The sequence below is a fragment of the Molossus molossus genome, unplaced genomic scaffold (assembly GCF_014108415.1).
Source record: "Molossus molossus isolate mMolMol1 unplaced genomic scaffold, mMolMol1.p scaffold_m16_p_6, whole genome shotgun sequence".
Lineage (NCBI taxonomy): Eukaryota > Metazoa > Chordata > Mammalia > Chiroptera > Molossidae > Molossus > Molossus molossus.
In genome coordinates this window covers 8,183,561-8,200,344 of record NW_023425399.1, presented here as the reverse complement: position 1 = coordinate 8,200,344, position 16,784 = coordinate 8,183,561, and the positions used below count along the sequence as shown (strand labels likewise).

General features: G+C 55.6%; 1 protein-coding gene across 2 annotated transcripts in view; it reads left to right on the top strand.

Moving 5' to 3' along the window:
* Positions 1-16,784, top strand: part of BCAS4 (breast carcinoma amplified sequence 4) — a 48,821-nt gene that overhangs the window by 14,265 nt on the left and 17,772 nt on the right. The window contains exons 3-4 of one of the 2 annotated variants that reach the window (XM_036245671.1): positions 8,904-9,005; positions 14,999-15,139. In XM_036245671.1, the coding sequence (XP_036101564.1) occupies positions 8,904-9,005; positions 14,999-15,139 (243 nt within the window). The remainder of the gene's footprint in view (positions 1-8,903; positions 9,006-14,998; positions 15,140-16,784) is intronic. The other variant, XM_036245672.1, reaches the window with a different exon arrangement.

Sequence of the window (16,784 nt, the reverse complement as noted above, 5' to 3'; positions counted from 1 at the left end):
GGATGGTGCCTTGGGCCCAGAAGACAACATCTCCACTCCAGGTTCTCTAGAAATTTCTTCTAGATCCTCTGGCTGGACTTCTGCCAGCCCGTTGTGAGGCCTCAAGGAACAATGGTAGAATTTTCTGGAAATCCCCAAGAGCCAGATGTGGAGGCTTCTCGCAGGAAGGCCAAAGGGTAGAGCTCCGTGTTATGACCAGGTCCTGCCTCTTCCTAGAGCCGGGGACGCCCAGCGGGCCCAGGGGTGTAGGTCGTGCCCCCGGGAAGCCGGGCCTGCAGAGTCCGTGGGAGCCCACGGGGGTGACAGTCGCGGCAGCCCCAGGTGGTCACTGAGCCTGCTTTGTGCCAGGCACCCTATGAAGTGATTCCCCTGAATCTCGTCTCTCCCAGAAGCAACCTAACGCGATGGGCACCGTGTCACCCCCGTTCATTCAACAGACCCTGTTCAGTGCCAAGCTTGGGGACACAGCAGTGAACAGACAGAAGCGTCCCCTGAGGACCTGGTGTTTCTCAGGAGCTGGTGTTTTAGTTCAGGTGGGGGTGCTGACGGGAGCTGGGTGGTGAGGCAGACTGAGTGGCCTCGGCCGTCCTTTCCACCCCCCGACGTGGACCCTTCTCCGACCGGGTCCTGTGTGAGTCGGAGGGTGCGGAGCTGGATCTGCTCTGTCCCCCTTGAGCCCCGGACAGGCGGGGAGCCCGCTTTGTGCTGCCGTCCCTGTCATTCAGCGTGGAGATGCTGTCATGACCATGGGCTCGGGGGCAAAGGGAGGCCACAGAGGCTGTGCCAAGAGGAAGGAGCTGAGGAGGGACTGGGCACGTCGCCCTGGGACAGCTTCGACCAATGGAGAAGGAGCAGAGGCATGGCGTTCTCCTGGGCGAGGGAGGCTTGTCGAGTAGGTGCGGGTTCACTCGGGGGTCGAAGGAACCGCAGAAAGAGTTCAGCTGCCCGAGAGGACAGGCGTCCAGGCAGAGGGGCTGGCCCAGGGGTGTGGTGTGCCGGGCACAGCACGGACAGTGGGGGCCCCCGGGGGGGCGGATTTGGAAGATGGTGTAGACTGGTGACCCAGGGACATTTTTGTTGACAAGTCTTAGCCCATCCCCTTCCTGGGAAGAGAGACGCCCTGTCGATCCAGGAGGACAGCTTGGGGTGGGGGCAGCTTGGACAGGTGGAGAGGAGCCCAGACCACACTTGCCTTGAAAACCCCCAGGGCTTCTTGTGTGGGGAAGTCAGTGTCTGGGTCACCAGGAGGCCCAAGATGGCAGGCTGCCCGGGAAGGCCCTCTCTGAACTCAAAGCCTGGAGGGGCATCTATGCGAAGATATATATAGTTTTAAATAGTTTTTCTTTATTGATTTTAGAGAGAGAGGAAGGGAGAGGGAGAGATAGAAACATGCCCCCCACTGGGGATCAGGCCCACAACCTGGGCATGTGCCCTGACCAGGAATCGAACCAGCAACCTCTTGGTGCATGGGTCGATGCTCAACCACTGAGCCACACCACCGGGCCATCTATACAAAGATTTAATACAGAGGCCGCTCACAGGTGACTCACAGGCCCAGTACATCCATCATCTGTTCGTGTTTTTTTTTCTTTATTGATTTTAGAAAGAGAGGAAAGGAGAGAGAGATAGAAACATCGATGAGAGAGAACATCGATTGGCTGCCTCCAGCATGCCCCCCACTGGGGATCAGGCCCACAACCTGGGCATGTGCCCTGACCAAGAATCAAACCGGCAACCTCTTGGTGCATGGGTCGACGCTCAACCACTGAGCCACACTGGCCAGGCTGCTTGTGTGTTTTAAGGGGGAGTATGTCTCTATACTTTGGGCCCTACTGAAAGTGGGCAAATAAAACCTGACCAAGAGGGCCCCTGTTTCAAGAAACGGAAGAGAGTGCACTCCTGTGGACATACAAACTATTTTGGTGTGTTTATGTGCAAACGTGTGTGTACATTGATAGAATGTGCCTAGTGTGCACTTTTGTGGCCCCTGGAGGTGTTTTGAGTGTGCAGTCTCTACATCCATGCTCTGTGCTGGTGCTGTTTAGATTAGGGGTCCTCTGGGCCCCCCAGCTAATGATCACTGGTGGGTCTGCATCCAGGTGTTGATAGCTCCACGGCACAGAGGTGTCCAGCCCTGGCTCCGAGCCCCATTTCTCTCTCCATCTAAGCTGGGGATGAGTGGGGACCTCTGGGGGGCAGGCGATGTCACACCATGGACCACTGTACGGGCCCCTGCCTCGGCTTTTGGAAACACCAATCAACTTAGAGGTCTGAGAGAAGCCACCTCGTTTCTGATAAAATCGGCCTGTTAGAAATGAGAGTCCATCTTCCTGTCTGGTGCATGAACCCCTCTGCCAGCCTGTCCTCAGTCACACTCTGTTACTGGAACGCACTACCCTGTGCCTGGGACCTGTTTTGACCTTAGATGTCGTGCCAGTTGCTGCCACTTCGAGCTTGGAGTCTTCCTACCGTGGGGCCTTGGGTGCAGCTCGTCAGCTCTCGGTACCAGTATTTACTCTAAAATGGAGATAAGGGTTCTGACCATCCCTTGCTACATCCAGTGACCCCAGAACTTAGTGGTGTAAAGCAAAACCCATTTATGATGTGGGCCAGGCAGGACACAGAGGGGATGGCTCATCTGAGCCCCATGACACCTGCTGGGCTGGGGATGGCAAGGTGGTGCCTTCTCTCACTGGTTGGGTGTCTGGGCTGGAAGGAGGGGGAGCTGGGGACTGGTCGGCCTGCCTTTGAGTGTGCAGCCTCCCTGCATGCTAGCTTGGGCTGCCCCATAGCGTGGCGGCCTGGCCCCCAGAGCGAGCATTCCGACAGACAGGAAGCAGAAGATGCTAGTCTGCAGGCTTGCATATGGAAACCGACATCGTGTCACCCCTGTCGTATTTTTGTTGGTGGTGGTAGAGCAGTTGCCTAGCTCACCCAGCTCCAAGGGGAGAGGATGCAGACCCCACCTCTGCCTGGAAGGAACGTAAAGAACTGCGGACACCTTGAACCCCCTACCAGTGGTTTCCATCTGCACAGAGTGATCGTGAGGAATAGATGAGGCAGGGCTATAGGCTTTCCATCCGCTAGCGTGGCCACAATGAGGAGGACCGACAACAGCAAGTGTGGACGAGGAGCTGGAGCCACTGGAAAGCTCATTCATTTGCTGGTGGAAACCGGTTTGGCAGTTTCTTATAGAGTCAAGCGTACACTCACCCTACATCCCAGCCATTCTAGTCCTGTGTAATTACCCGAGAGAAACGAAACCAAGCGCCCACAGGGACTTGAACGCAAGTGTTCACGGCAGCTTTGTTCACGACGCCCCAGCTGGGAACACCCCAGATGTCCGTCGGCAGTAGGAACGGGAGAGGAAGTGGTTGTTCACACACGGCAGCGGCAACGGATGAACCGCCGGGCACAACGGCGCGATGGCTCTCACCAACGTGACATCAGGCGAAAGAAGCCAGACACAGGGGCACGTTCTATGTGGTTCCCTTGGTATGAAGTTCAAAAATAGGCAAAGCTGGCTTATGGTGATGGAAGTCAGAGTGGTCAGCTTTGGGGGGTGTCACACCTGGGCAGAGGCCTGATGGAGCCTTATGGGGTGATGATGTTCTGTGCATTGGTGTGGGTGGTGGTTACACAGACGTAAACACACATGCACATTGATAGGTCTGTCCACTTACGGCTTGGGAACTTGATGTCATTTGCTCTCAATTAAAAATAATTGCCCAGCACGGTGCCTGCTGTGTGCTAAGTGACCACACACAGGAGCTGCCGGGCTTATCGTCCCCGGTATCGGCACCAGAGGGCTGGACACTGACGAGGTTATGTGCAGAAACTGGATTTGTGAAGCCTTCCAACGCGGAGCCTCTGGGGTTGGGGCAGCTTGCCCAGGCCCTCTGAAACCCCGGTGGCCTCAGGCGTACCTTCTGGCAGGGAGCAGACTCTCACTTTGCTCATATAAATGCAGAAAATTTCCTGTTGGCCTCAGCCCAGCAATTGCATTTGGTTCTTCTTCCTGGGGTCCCTGAATCATCTTAGACAGCGTCTTCGCTCTGTGATCACCCCACCTCCACGGCCCAGACTGCTGGGCTCCAGAGACCCGCTCTGGGGAGGCAGGGTTACAGGCTGGGGAAGGGAAGGGTCTGCCAGGCCCCTGACCCAACAAACCTGGCTGGGGGTTCGTCCTGGAGGGGCTCAAAAGCATTGCGTCCTCACTGACGTGTCTTTGCTGTTCTCAGGAACATACAGAACGCGCAAACTCAGATGCCTGGGGTGTGCTGGTGTGTGAGAAAAGAAGTGTGTCGCTTCCCTCTGACGCCCCCTTGACCAGAGAAATGCACACGGACGGGCACCGTGTTGGGGAGACACTAGGGAGTGATGGGGACTGTGGTTAACCAAAGCGGGCAGCTCTCACCCAGCTCTAGCTGATTGTTGCCATGTGGAACTTGACCTCAGTGTGGCCTGGTCTTCAGAAGCCAGAAGTCTAGATTTCTTTTTTTCTTTTTAATTTTCTTTATTGATTTTAGAGAGAGAGGAAGTGAGAGGGAGAGAAAGATAGAAACATCGATGAGAGAGAACATCGATTGGCTGTCTCCTGCATGCCCCCTCTGGGGATCAGGCCCACAACCTGGGCATGTATCCTGACTGGGAATCGAACTGGCCACCTCTTAGTGCTTGGGTCGACGTTCAACCACTGAGCCACACCAGCCGTACCAGAAGTCTAGATTTCTAAGGGACATAGTCTTCATTTTAGATCTTGGCACCTAACTTGGTTGTGCTTTTGTTGATTTCATATGTGTGTGTGTGTGTGTGTGTGTGTTTAAGACATGATGCAGGCTGGTTCCACGTGGACAGACAGAAGAAGCGTGTCTGTGGATCTCTGGTGTTGGGAATTGGCCTCAGACCAGCCTGGAGTGGAGACCCCCATCTCCCACTTTGTAGCTTTGCGATCTGGGACCAGCTTATTCAGTTTTCCTGAGTTTTTCTCAGTTTCATCCACTGTAAAATAAAGTTGAAGATAAAGTAGTTTGTCTTCACGGGTCTGTTTCCCTGAAGATTACCCTCTACTTCCCCCCAGGCTACACCTCTGGGTAGGTGTAGATAGTTCCCAACACCTGCAATCTTGGCTAGAGGGGAAGCACCCGGAGAGGGGCCCCTGGCTCAGCCCACAGACCCTCTGTCCCTCCGGGTCCCTCGGATTTGGAGGAAGGCAGGGGGGAGCCCTGTGAATCTGCTCTCTGCAGCACGCCCTTCTCTTGTAGGTTGCTCAGACTAATTCCTCCCGATTATCACCCCCCCAGCGTGTTTCTTTACAGATTAATAGAAAGAAGAGACTGCATTTGATCCCCTGTGTTCTGACCTGGCCATGAGTTACCTGCTCTGCAGTGCATCACGGTGATTGCTTCTGAGGTTAGCCTTGTTGAGAGGTGGGCTTTCCTCTCGAAATGCGGCCTTAGAGAAGGCAGGGGGGTATCGAGGACTGTTGCCTCTCACGGTAGCGAACGCCGGCGCTGGCGGGAGCCAGGCAGCACGTAGACATGAGCGCAGGGGATGAGGTGAGGCGTTAGGGAGGGGTGGCGACTGGGGAAGCGGAGAGCTCGTGCCCCGTCTAGAGGGAGCAGCCTTCGGCGCCTGGGGAGACGCAGGCCCTCCCTGTGCTGCTGAAGCTGCTGACCCTTAAGAGCAGTTGCACGTCCAGACTTAACTACTTCAGTATTTTTTAAAGTCATGTTTATGTGTTTTGTTGTAGAATAGTTGTAGATTTACAGAGAAGTCCCTGGGGCAGTACAGAGAGCTCCCAGGCCCCCTCGTGCAGTGCCCGCTTTGTCCACGTCTCACCTCACCGCGAACCTCCGCTGAAACTGGAAAACCCGCCCTGGCCGGGGCTGCCCACTCGATGCGATGGCACGGTCCCCTTGCATGTCCCGTTCCCGTCGAAGGGGCCACGTTGCCTTCCGCCGCGGCGTCTCCTCAGCCCCTGCCGCCTCGGACCTTCTTCCCCGGCTCCCTGGACGGGCCGTTCAGAGGGGCACCTGCCAGGCATTCTGTAGAGTCTGAGATGCAGACGACCTCTTCATTGGGTTTGTCTGATGTTGTTCTTGTGGTCAGACGGGGGTTGTGGGTTTCGGGAGAGAATGCCGCAGAGGTGAGGTGCCTTCCTGTCGCATCATCGCGGGCAGGACCCCGGTGACGCCCGCAGGACCCCGGTGGGATGCAGTCTGGGTCCGGTGTCCGCGCCGTGGCACCGCCACACGCCCATCACGCTCGCAGCAGACGGCTGGTGTCTCCTTTATGCTTTGGGTCTCACCCTGAGCTGTTGCTGCCAGCCTTCGCTTTGTGAACGTCGTCCTTCCTGGCGCCACGGGACGGATGCTCCAGACTCTCCGTTCTTCCACCCTGCCCTGGGACCGGCCATTTCTCCCAGGAGCCCCATTGGAATGTTAAAGTCGGAAATGAAATAAAGTTTAAAAACTAAAACAGCTCAGCTGGTTGGGCATCATCCCATGTACCGAAAGGTTGCAGGTTCGATTCCCGGTCAGGGCACATGCCTGGGTTGCAGACTCGATCCCTGGTAGGCGGGGGGGGGGGGGGGGGGGCAGTCAGTGTTCGCTCTCACATTGCTGTGTCCCTCTCTCTCCCCCCTCCCTTCCACTCTCTCTCTAAAAAAATCAACGATAATATTCTCAAAAATAACAACAAAAAACTAAGACATTTTGTGAGCTCGGTCAGGTCCATCTGCGGGCATATCCAGACACAGACGATCTCGTTTAGTCCCCAAAGCATTCTTTTGAGAGAAGCACCCGTCCGATCCCCGTTTTACAGATGAGGAAACCGGGGCACAGAGAGGCCAGGACAGGACTGAGGCCAGGCAGCCTGAGCCACGTCCTAGGACGGTCTTCACCCGCCTGGGGCCAGGGCTGGACAGTGGTCTGGGGGCCAGGTGCCCTGGGAGATGGCGGTGCTGTGACCAGAGGAGGGAAGAAGCCGGGACAGGAGTGTGGTTTTGGACATGCAGGGCCGTGGGGCGGCCTCCGAGAAACCCAGGGCGTCCTGCGGGCGGCGGGAACAGAATTCTAGGAGAGCCCCCCGAAGTCTCCTGTACTTAGTACAAAGGGGAGGAGACACAGGTACGGCTTCTGACAACATTTTTACAATGAAAATCGTGTCCTGAGTTGTCCCCGTGTTACTTATCTATTGCTGCCTGACCAATCCCCCCCAACGTAGTGAGCTCAGGAGTTCTTTCATTCGACAGTGTCCGTGGGTCAGGAGTGGGGTGTGGCCCAGCGGGGTCCGTGGGCAGGGGCTCGCAGGCCCGGCAAGGCGGTGGTCTGGGCGGGAGGCAGCCCCTCACGGGCGGCGGGCAAGAAGCCCTCCGTTCTCAGCGGCATGGGCCTCTCCGTCATGGCAACCCGCTTCAGCAAAGCTAGCGACCAGAGGACAGTGAGAAAGAAGGGGAGGGAGAGAGAGATCGGGCATGAACAAGCCAGCAGCAGAGAGGCGCCAGCAAAGTGAGGAGGGTCCTCTGGGAACTCGTCTCGGGAGTGACAGCTCTCGTTGGGCTGGCTCCTGGTCCCGCCCACCGGCACCACTCAGGGCCTGGCCAGCAGGAGGCGGGGATCACTGGGGACCGCGTCCAAAGCTGCCAGCACACACCATTGCAAACACTGCTCAACGTCTTCTCCCAACATTCCCAGGCAGCAAGGGCCCGCATAGTTGCTTCCCTGTCCAGAGAGGTGAAGGCGGGCTCAAAAGGGGCAGTGACTTGTCCAAGGTCACACAGCTCATGGTGGTGTTCATACTCCACTCTGAGTCCCAAGTCTAGCTCCTAGTGGGCCCGCTGGTGTTTCTCTGACTGTCCCCAGACCCCCACTCCAGCATCGCCTTGGAGCCTGGCTGATAACAGCTTGCAGCCGACCCCAGACAAACTAGCCCGGACTCCGACGGGCCTGGGAATCAGGATTTGACTGGCTTTCTGCAGGGGATTCGCATGCTCCCTGGAACCTGACAGCAGAGCACATACTGCCTCTCTGCACGGTACGGACATGATAACTTGGACTTTCTCTCTCATACGCCAACGGTCGGCTTGGTTTTTGGGCTCTGAAGGAAAATGGAGGCTTAAGTGTCCGAGTTCAGTGACCAAGGAAGGGGGTGGCCTCATACAGGTCACAGTCACTTTGGGAATCCTTCCAAGCAGAAGAAACGGAACGTGCACTGAGATGCACGGTGCACGGGAAACGCTCAGTGCAGCGTCTGCACGCAGGAAGTACCCTGATAACTTGTGTTTTTCATTAACATTGTTCGTATTAATGATAAATTTATTAGCATTATTAATTGCAGGACAGTGAAAACGCAACTCACCTCGACTTCAGTTTACGGATTCTTTCCCTTTGCTGCAGTCTATTGGTTCAGAAAGTGAGGACCTGGCCAGGTAGCTCAGTTGGTTAGAGCGTCGTCCCGATATGCCAAGGTTGTGGGTTCGATCCCTGGTCAGGGCACACAAAAGAATCAACCGATGAATGCATAAATAAATGGAACAACAAATCACCGTCTCTCTTTCTCTCTCCCTTCCTCTCTCTCTCTAAAACCAATCAATCAAGAAACTAATTAATTTTAAAAGAAAATGATATTTTGTTTGGGATTAATGTTGTTGGTTGGTTGGGGGGAAAGCAGTCTGTGGTTCAGCAAATCATAGCTGGGTAGGTCTGAGTCCTGAGAGGTGTTGGTCCCTCCCTGGGTCTCTGGGTTGATCTTGGGCCTGCCCCTGGCCAGGATGCCGCTCAGTGCTTGGCCATTAGCAAGGTCTCTGCAGTCCCTGGCTCCCGGAGGGAGGTGGGAGGAGGCAGGCAGAGGATGAGCCGTGACCGGGCAGAGGGCCTCACGAGCTGTTTGGTTCCTTGCAGATCAGAAGGGACACTTCGCAGATCTTGGAGGAAAACATCCCTCTCCTTAAAACCAAGGTGATGGAAATGCGTGGCATCTACACCAGGGTGGACCAGCTGGAGGTGTGTCCGGGAAAATGAGCTTTCTCTGTGAGACTCGTGGGCTTGTTCTAGCTCTTTCATCCTGTCTTCTGGGATCCGGATTTGGCCTTGAGAGAGTCAGGCATCAGCCCTAGCACAGGGAATTGGGTCCTACGCTCACGTGGTGTTTAAAAAACATGACAAATGTGTATTTATATAAAGCACCCTATTTAAAAATTGGGGTTCTTTCTATAAAAATCTGAATGTTAAGCTGCTTTTGAAAATTTAGAAGCTTTGGTAACCTTGGACCCACATTTCTTTAAATACATTCATTTATTTATTGTTCAAGGTATAAATATATAAAATGCACCCATCTAAGTGCACAATTCCATGAATTTTTACAAATATAAGGCCACACGTGACCCAGGTTGAAAAATGGGACATTTCCAACCCCTGAGCTGAATTGTAGAGCTGCTGGCAGCTGCCCTTCAGATGAGTCATGTAATCCCTAGTTCACCGCAGTCCCCACTGTGCCCTATTGCCTCACTGCCGCCTTCTCTCCCCCGTCTGTTGCCTGTGTGGGCTGAGCTGCATGGCATCTCATTTTCCTCCTTGCTGTACCACACAGTTGTCACCCTCCCCGTCCCATCTTCCAGAGGAGGAACATAGGCTCTGAGATGTAAGCCACTTACACAGAGTCACACAGCTGATTCTGTGAAGCTGGGACTCAACTTCCATCCACTGGGGCCTAAGGTCCTGAGTGACTGTGGCCCTCAGCTCGGGATCTGGGCTCCTGGCACAGAGAAGGACACACAGGCTGGGAGGGGCCTGCAGTGGTCACCTGGACGGAGAGGGTGTGGCCCCTCCGAGCTGCAGAGGAGAGCGTGGAGTCAGCACTGGAGTGAGCAGAAAATTAACATTCTTGTCAGCACAGAATGAGGCAGGAATATAATTAAAACTTTGCCCTTGGAATAGCTGATTCATTTGCATTTTATTCCACACACTGGAAAGGGGAAAAAAACGTGGAGATTTGCAGCCCTGGTTCTTCTTGCCTGGGTTAGCCCAGCTCTCAAGCCCGATTCTCTCCTTGGCCTTCGGTTCGCTAACATGTATTGCGGACCTACTGTGCGCCACTCACAGTGAGAAAGACAGGTGCGGTCCACGCCACGTTCTAGCAGGAGACACTGGACAGCAAAGCGTCGCCTTCGCTTCCCATTGCCACAGTAACACCACCTCAGCTCAGTGGCTTAGAACGTGAATCTATCAACGTATAGCTCCTGCGGTCAGAAGTCCAAAATGTGCCTCACAGGCTAAACCTGAGGTGTCCGCGGGTCCCTTCTGGAGACTCTGGGGCAGCCTCCATACCTTTGCCGTTTCCAGCTTCTAGAAGCCGCCCGCATTTCCCAGCTCGTGACCTCTTCCCCGTCTTCAGAGCCCACAGCCTAGTGCCTCCCAGTCTGTCCTGCTCCCCTCTCCTAAGGACCCTGTGCCTACGCGGGGCCCACCTGGAAAGCCAGAGTCACTGTCCCTTTTCAAGGTCCTTCGTCACATCTGCAAAGTCCCTTTTGCTATGTAAAGTAACATGTTCAGAGGTTCCTGGAATGAGGACGTGGACATCTTGGGGCCGTCATTCTGCTGACCACAATTGCCACGGGTGACTTAGAGCGAGGCCAGTGCTGGGGAGGGGAGTGGTGACCGAGGACTGGCATCTGCGGGCCCTGGAGGACGAGCGGGAGGAACAGTGTTGGGTGCGAGGGGTGGGCAGGGGCACAGTCTGACGAAGGCCCAGAGGCCGGAAGGGTCTTGGCTCCGGGGCAGGAGGAGATGGGGACACCAGGAGGATCTTGGGGTGTCCAGATCACAGGGACATGACCAGAGCAGGGCTGGAGAAACTGGGCAGCAGGAGCGCCATTGTCCAGGCCTTGTAGTCCAAGGTCAGGGTTTTGGCCTTTATCCTGAGGAACAGGAACCCAAGGAAAAGACAGGATTGCCCAGTGGTTAGAAGAGCAAATGCTACACAGTCTAGTCTCAGTGCTTTTAAGACTCTGGGCCTGAAATGCTCTGTGGTGGGGGCCGTCCTGTGGGCATAGTAGGACGTTCAGCAGCACCCCCGGCCCCCACCCATGAGATGCCAGTAGTATCTTCCCCGACCCCCACCCTTCACCCCATGTGAAAGCCACAGTGTGTCTGGATGTTGCACATGGCTCCCTGGTGGGGACCTCTGCTCCAGGGTCCTGCTGCCTGCGTTCAGAGCCCGGGGCCCCTCTTCCTAATGTGGACCCCAGCTAATTCTGAGCCTCCAGTTCCCTGTAAATGGGTAACAGCAGTGAGGTTCTCGACCCCAAGTCGTATCTGTGTTTACATTTGCTGAACGCTTCCTCTGGGCTACCCTGAAGTGGGTGCTGGGGACATGGCCAGGTGAGGCTCCCGGACCCTGCTAGCGGCCGGGGGCTTCTGGGTGAGGAATGGGTCAGTAAGACAGGCCACCTGCAGAGGGTGCCCAGGGGCGTGACCTGCCCGCTAAGGCCTGCAGGCGGAGGGGCGCGCCTGGGGAACAGCTGTGCAGAGGCTGGAGGCTGGAAAGAGAAGTCCTCTCCGGCTGCTGTGGGTAGACACAGAGCTTAAGACCGAGGGTAAGGCTGGGCCGTGGGCCAGGCTGACCACACAGGGCCAAGTTGTGGAATTTGGACCCTGTTTTGAGGATGACAGGACTTATCAAAGGGATTATAGTTACTATACTTTTTTTTTCTTCTTTCTGTGAAACTCCAAAATAATTCTTTTTGAAGAGTTCCATTCAGAGGTTCTTTGTATATTTACAAGGTTGTACAGTCATCACCATTATCTAATTCCAGAACATTTTTATCACCCCTAAAGGAAACTTCATATCCATTAGCAATCATTCCCCACCTCCAGGCAGCCACTAATCTGCTCCCTGGATCTATGGATTGACCTATTCTGGACATTTCATTTTATTGGAATCATAAAATATGTGGCCTGTAGTGTCTGGCTTCTTTCACGTAGCATACTGTTTTCAAGGTTCATCCATGCTGTAGCATGTGTCAGAACCGCATCCCTTTTTATGACTAAGTAATATTCCATTGTATGGATATACCACATTTTTAAAAAATCTTTCATCAGTTGATGGATACTTGGGTTGTTTCCACCTTTGGGCAGTAATGAAAAGATGTTTTTTAAGTTTTTATGTGGGTATGTTTTCATTTCTCTGCTGAGCCAAACCAGCCAGGGCAGTGTTTTCATTTCTCATGGGTAAATACCTAGTTGTGGAATTACTGGGTAATACAGTAACTCATTTTAGAAACTGCCAAACTGTTTTCCAAAGGGACCACAGCATTTACTATGAGTTTTATATTTATTTATTTATTTATTTATTTATTTATTTATTTATTTATTTTTATCCTCACCTGAGGACATTTTTCCATTTTTTGTTCAGATAGAGTGGAGGGAGAGAGAGGAGAGAGAGAGAGAGAGAGAGAGAGAGAGAGAGAGAGAGAGAGAAATATCGATGTGAAAGGGATACATCGAGTGGCTGCCACCCACACAACCAACCAACCAGGGACGGGGACAAACTGCAACCGAGGTACGTGCCCCTAGCGGGAACCGAACCCAAGTCTCTCTGGACCGCTGGCTGACGCTCTAACCGCTGAGCCAAACCGGCCAGGGCTTACTGTGAGTTTTGATAGAGACTGCAGACTCAGGTGCCAGTGGGATCCAGGACCGTGCCGAGCAGACCAACCCCAACGGCTGGTGCTGAGAAGCAGCTATACCCTTCAGTGGGTGTGATTCTCCAGGCTGCCCCAGTCTCCACTCTGCCCTAGAGCCTCCTCCCCATTGAGGCTGAGTGGCATTTGCCTTGTATCATCACCTCCCCCCTTCTCGCGCTGTTGTTTTTCTTGAGGAGAGAGATTTTTCTCTCTAACTGGGACTCTATCAAAAGGAGGAAAAACTAATCTAGCCCAAGAGAGTCGTGGACTTCGGGGCCATGGGAGAAGACAGATCCCCCACGATGTGGTGTGACGTCGGAACAAGGAAACTCAGGGCCCTGTGAGGACCTGACTGTGTGCGGAGGCAGAGCTGCCTGGGCCTCAGACCTGCCCCTGGGTATCTCTCTCTTCCTCTTAGGGCCACGTTCCTCCTCTGCACACTGGGGACATGCCATTTGTCACTCAGAGTCATTGTCAGGCTAGCACTGGCACATTCAGGTGCTCAGTGAGGACAAGCCATCATGGTGCTGGTCGCCCACAGGCTGGGAAAGGGATGGATGGATGCTTGCTACTCACCCAGCTGGCCATGGCCGCGGGCCCCAGGGTCCTCCAGGGAGCCCAGGACACCTTGCTCTCAGATCAGTGCGACCCACTGCCAGGGGGGAGCTTGGGAACCGCGAGGTGACATCTCAGGCCAGACCTGGGCTCTTTCTCAGGTTTAACAGTAAAACTAATGTTTGTGGAGCACCTGCTATGAGCCAGGGACTCTTAGTGCTGCACTTGTGAGAACGGGCTGCACCCTCCCAGCAGCCCAGGAGGAAGGTCGTGTTGTCAGCCCAGTTGTTAGAGAAAACCGCTGAAGCACAGAGAGGCGAAGTGAGTTGCCCAAGGTCACACAGCTGGAGGTGGTGGCTGCAAAAGTGAGCACTCCTGCCTGCTCCCCGGTGCTGACTGTGGACACTCTCTGGACAGGGACCTGCTCCGGAGCTGGGGCCTTTGCCACAAGTGTTCAGATGCATTGGAACTCACAAATGCATTTCAAAACAATGGGCCTTCCTTCCTTCCTTCCTTCCTTCCTTCCTTCCTTCCTTCCTTCCTTCCTTCCTTCCTTCCTTCCTTCCTTCCTTCCTTCCCTCCTTCCTTCCTTCCTCCTTCCCTCCCTCCTCCCTCCCAGGGTGGCTGTGACCGGCTGTCACCCTCTTTCTGGCCCCAGCCCGGTCTGTGTGGATGCAGGGGCGTCTGCCCAGGTGGGTGCAGGCCGGCTGGCCCAGGTTGGGCTCTCCCTGGCCGGTGGCCGGGCTGCCCCACTGGCCGGCAGTGGGAGGCGGGCCGCCTCTGAGCGCACATTCCTCAGCAGGGCCTCGCTCCCCACCAGCCTGGTATTAGCGCAGGGAGCGTAAAATTGGAATCGTCTGGAGGCAGGGACTGCAGGACTTTCTTCTGTTTCACAAGCAGATGTGCTGGCTGAGCATGGCCGCCACGCTGGAGGGCCGGAGCCCTGGTCCGGGAAGCTTCCTGCCGTGGCCCTTTGTCCCCAGCACCCCCCCCCTGCTGTGGCTTGTTCAGCCTTTCAGCCCTTCAGTCCTGCCAGCACCCGGGCGGCCGCAGCACCGTCTTGGGCTCGTCCCGTGCCTTTTGCTAAGGGTGCCTTCATTCGCTCAGGCACGACGCATCCACCCGTTCCTGTGGGTCGTCATGCCTGCGTCTAGTGGAGCCGCCTGGCTGACCAGGCTCTGGTCTTGGCCTGTGAACTCTCATTCTAGAGGAAGGTGGCCTGTGAGTAGACAAGAAGGACGTCAAGTGGGCAAGAAGGGCTCCGAAGACAGGTGGCTCCACTGACGGGCTATGTCAGATCGGGCGGTCAGGGAGGCCTCTGGGGGGGGGGGGTTCTGTCCAGGGCTAGGAAATGAGCAGCATTCATCCCATGGAGAACAGAGAGAAGGGCACTGCTGGAGAGAGCTGGTGCAAAGGCCCTGTGGAGAGTGAGGCCTGGAGACCCAACCTCTCTGAGCCTTGGTTTCCCTGCTCTGTAGAACAGAGGCATCAGTAGGGTCCCTATGGGGAGAGTATGGGAGGACACAGGAGGGGCTTGGCCAAGCCTGTCAGCAATGGAGCTGTTGCTGTTATTGTCAGTATTCCTGAAGGTGGCCTCCTGGCGAAGCAGGCCGGACCTCTCCGGGCCGCAGGTGGCCGTGACTGAGAGTCTGCCTCTTCGCTGGCTGAGGGAGCAGCCAGGAATGTGCTCCGGTCGGGGTGGGGGTGGGGGAGTGGGGGGGCAGCTGTGGCATCCCGGCCCTCCCCTCTCTCCGCCAGGCCTTTGTCAAGATGGTGGGACAGCATGTCTCCTTCCTGGAAGACCACGTGCTACAGGCCGAGCGGGACCACGGGCCCTTCTCACAGGCTCTGCGGAGGTGGAGGTGGCTGGGCTCCAGGGGGCTCCCCTCCTTCAGGAAGGTGAGTATCTGCCCCCTCCCTCCCAGACCCTGGAGTGGGAGAGGGCTCAGGAAATGGGAGGTCAGAGGGCAAGTCTCATTTCTGCAGACAGGAAACGGTGTCTGGCTGGCCCCGTGGAGTGCTGGCCCAGGTGGCTGGGTGTCTGTCCCTCCCTTGCTTTGAGCTTTGAGCTTCATTGCTGTGACTGCTTATTCGTCCACCATTTATTGAGTGCCTGCTGTTTGCTGAGCATGGTGGTCCGTCTGGGATCGCCACAGTGAGCAGAAACAGACCTTGCCCCCCGTCTGTCCTTAGGAACCTGAGGACGTGCTCAGAGCAACACGCAGAATTCAGGTGGGGTCCTCCTTCCCGGGGCACCGGTTGGCCTCCAGCAGACCCGAGGGCCTGGGGACCGGGGAGGGGTATCTAGCCCGTGTGTGGCCTTTGGGACTTGTAAAGGCCTCTCCTCTGACTTCTGCTTTCCTGGGATCCTCCCTGTGACCCCGTAAGGATCACTGTGTCCCTTTTACTGGCGGAGAAACAGGCTGGACTCAACCTTCAGTGTTTACGATTCCACGGGCCGCTGCCCTGGTCCAGGGGGCGCTGGGCAATGTCCAGAGGCGTTTCGGTTGTCAACTGGAGGTGAGGGGTGCTACTGGCATCTAATGGGGAGAAACCAGGGATGCTGTTAAACACCTTATAAAGCCCCCAACAGAGAATTATCTGAATGCCAGGAACGCTGAGCGCGTGAACCCTGCCCTGGGCTGGTTTTGTTCATTACCATGGGTCTGTTCTGAGTGCCTTGCATGTTTTACATGGCATCGATTCTCACACGGTCTTTGGGAAAAGGTCCTGTATCATCATCCCCGTTTTATAGATGAGGAGACGGAGGCTCAGGGAAGCGAAGGGACTTGCCTGAGGCTGCACAGCCTGGTATGACCAGGGTGGATCGCAGCCCTGGTTGGCATGGCCCTGGGGCCTTGCCCTTCACAGGGTAGGCATCTACCCTGCCAGCGCCCTGTCCTGCCCCGGAGGGGTCTCTCACTGTTCTTTGAGGTCTGCCTCTGGGTCCCCCCTCTACCCCTCCGTTCCCCTGTGCCTCCCCTGCCCCCACGTCTCCACGTCGTGTTACCGCCAGGGCGCATATACTGAGTGCTTACAGGTGGCAGGCACTGCGCTAGGCACCTCGTGTGCGTTGACTCTGCCTTTCCCAGTCACCACGCACACAGGGTATTCAGTATCCCCGATAGACGAGGAAGTGGACGTTTGGAAAGCTACAGGGGCTGCAGGCTTGTAGCCCATGGACAGAATTTGGCCCGTGTGAATTCATTTGATTTGTCCAGGCAGTGTTACTTAAGCAGAGTATCTCGGGATGTCTGACAAGGCATTCGCTCTCTCGTCCCTGCCAGAATCGCTCTGCTCCATCTTGTCTTACAGCGGCCTCCCTCCGGGTGAATGAATTGCCCAAGGTCAGTGACAGCGAGGCAGTGGCCTCACACATCTCGTGATCTACAAAACTCACGAGTCCTTCAAAAACCCAAGTTAATCCCACCTCTTCTGAGAAGCCCTCCGGGATTTCCCCTTCCCCAGACAAATGCAGTCTTTTTGCCTTCCAGTGACAATGAAATCAGAAGCTGCTTCCTTCGTCCCCCTCTCCCTGAGTGGC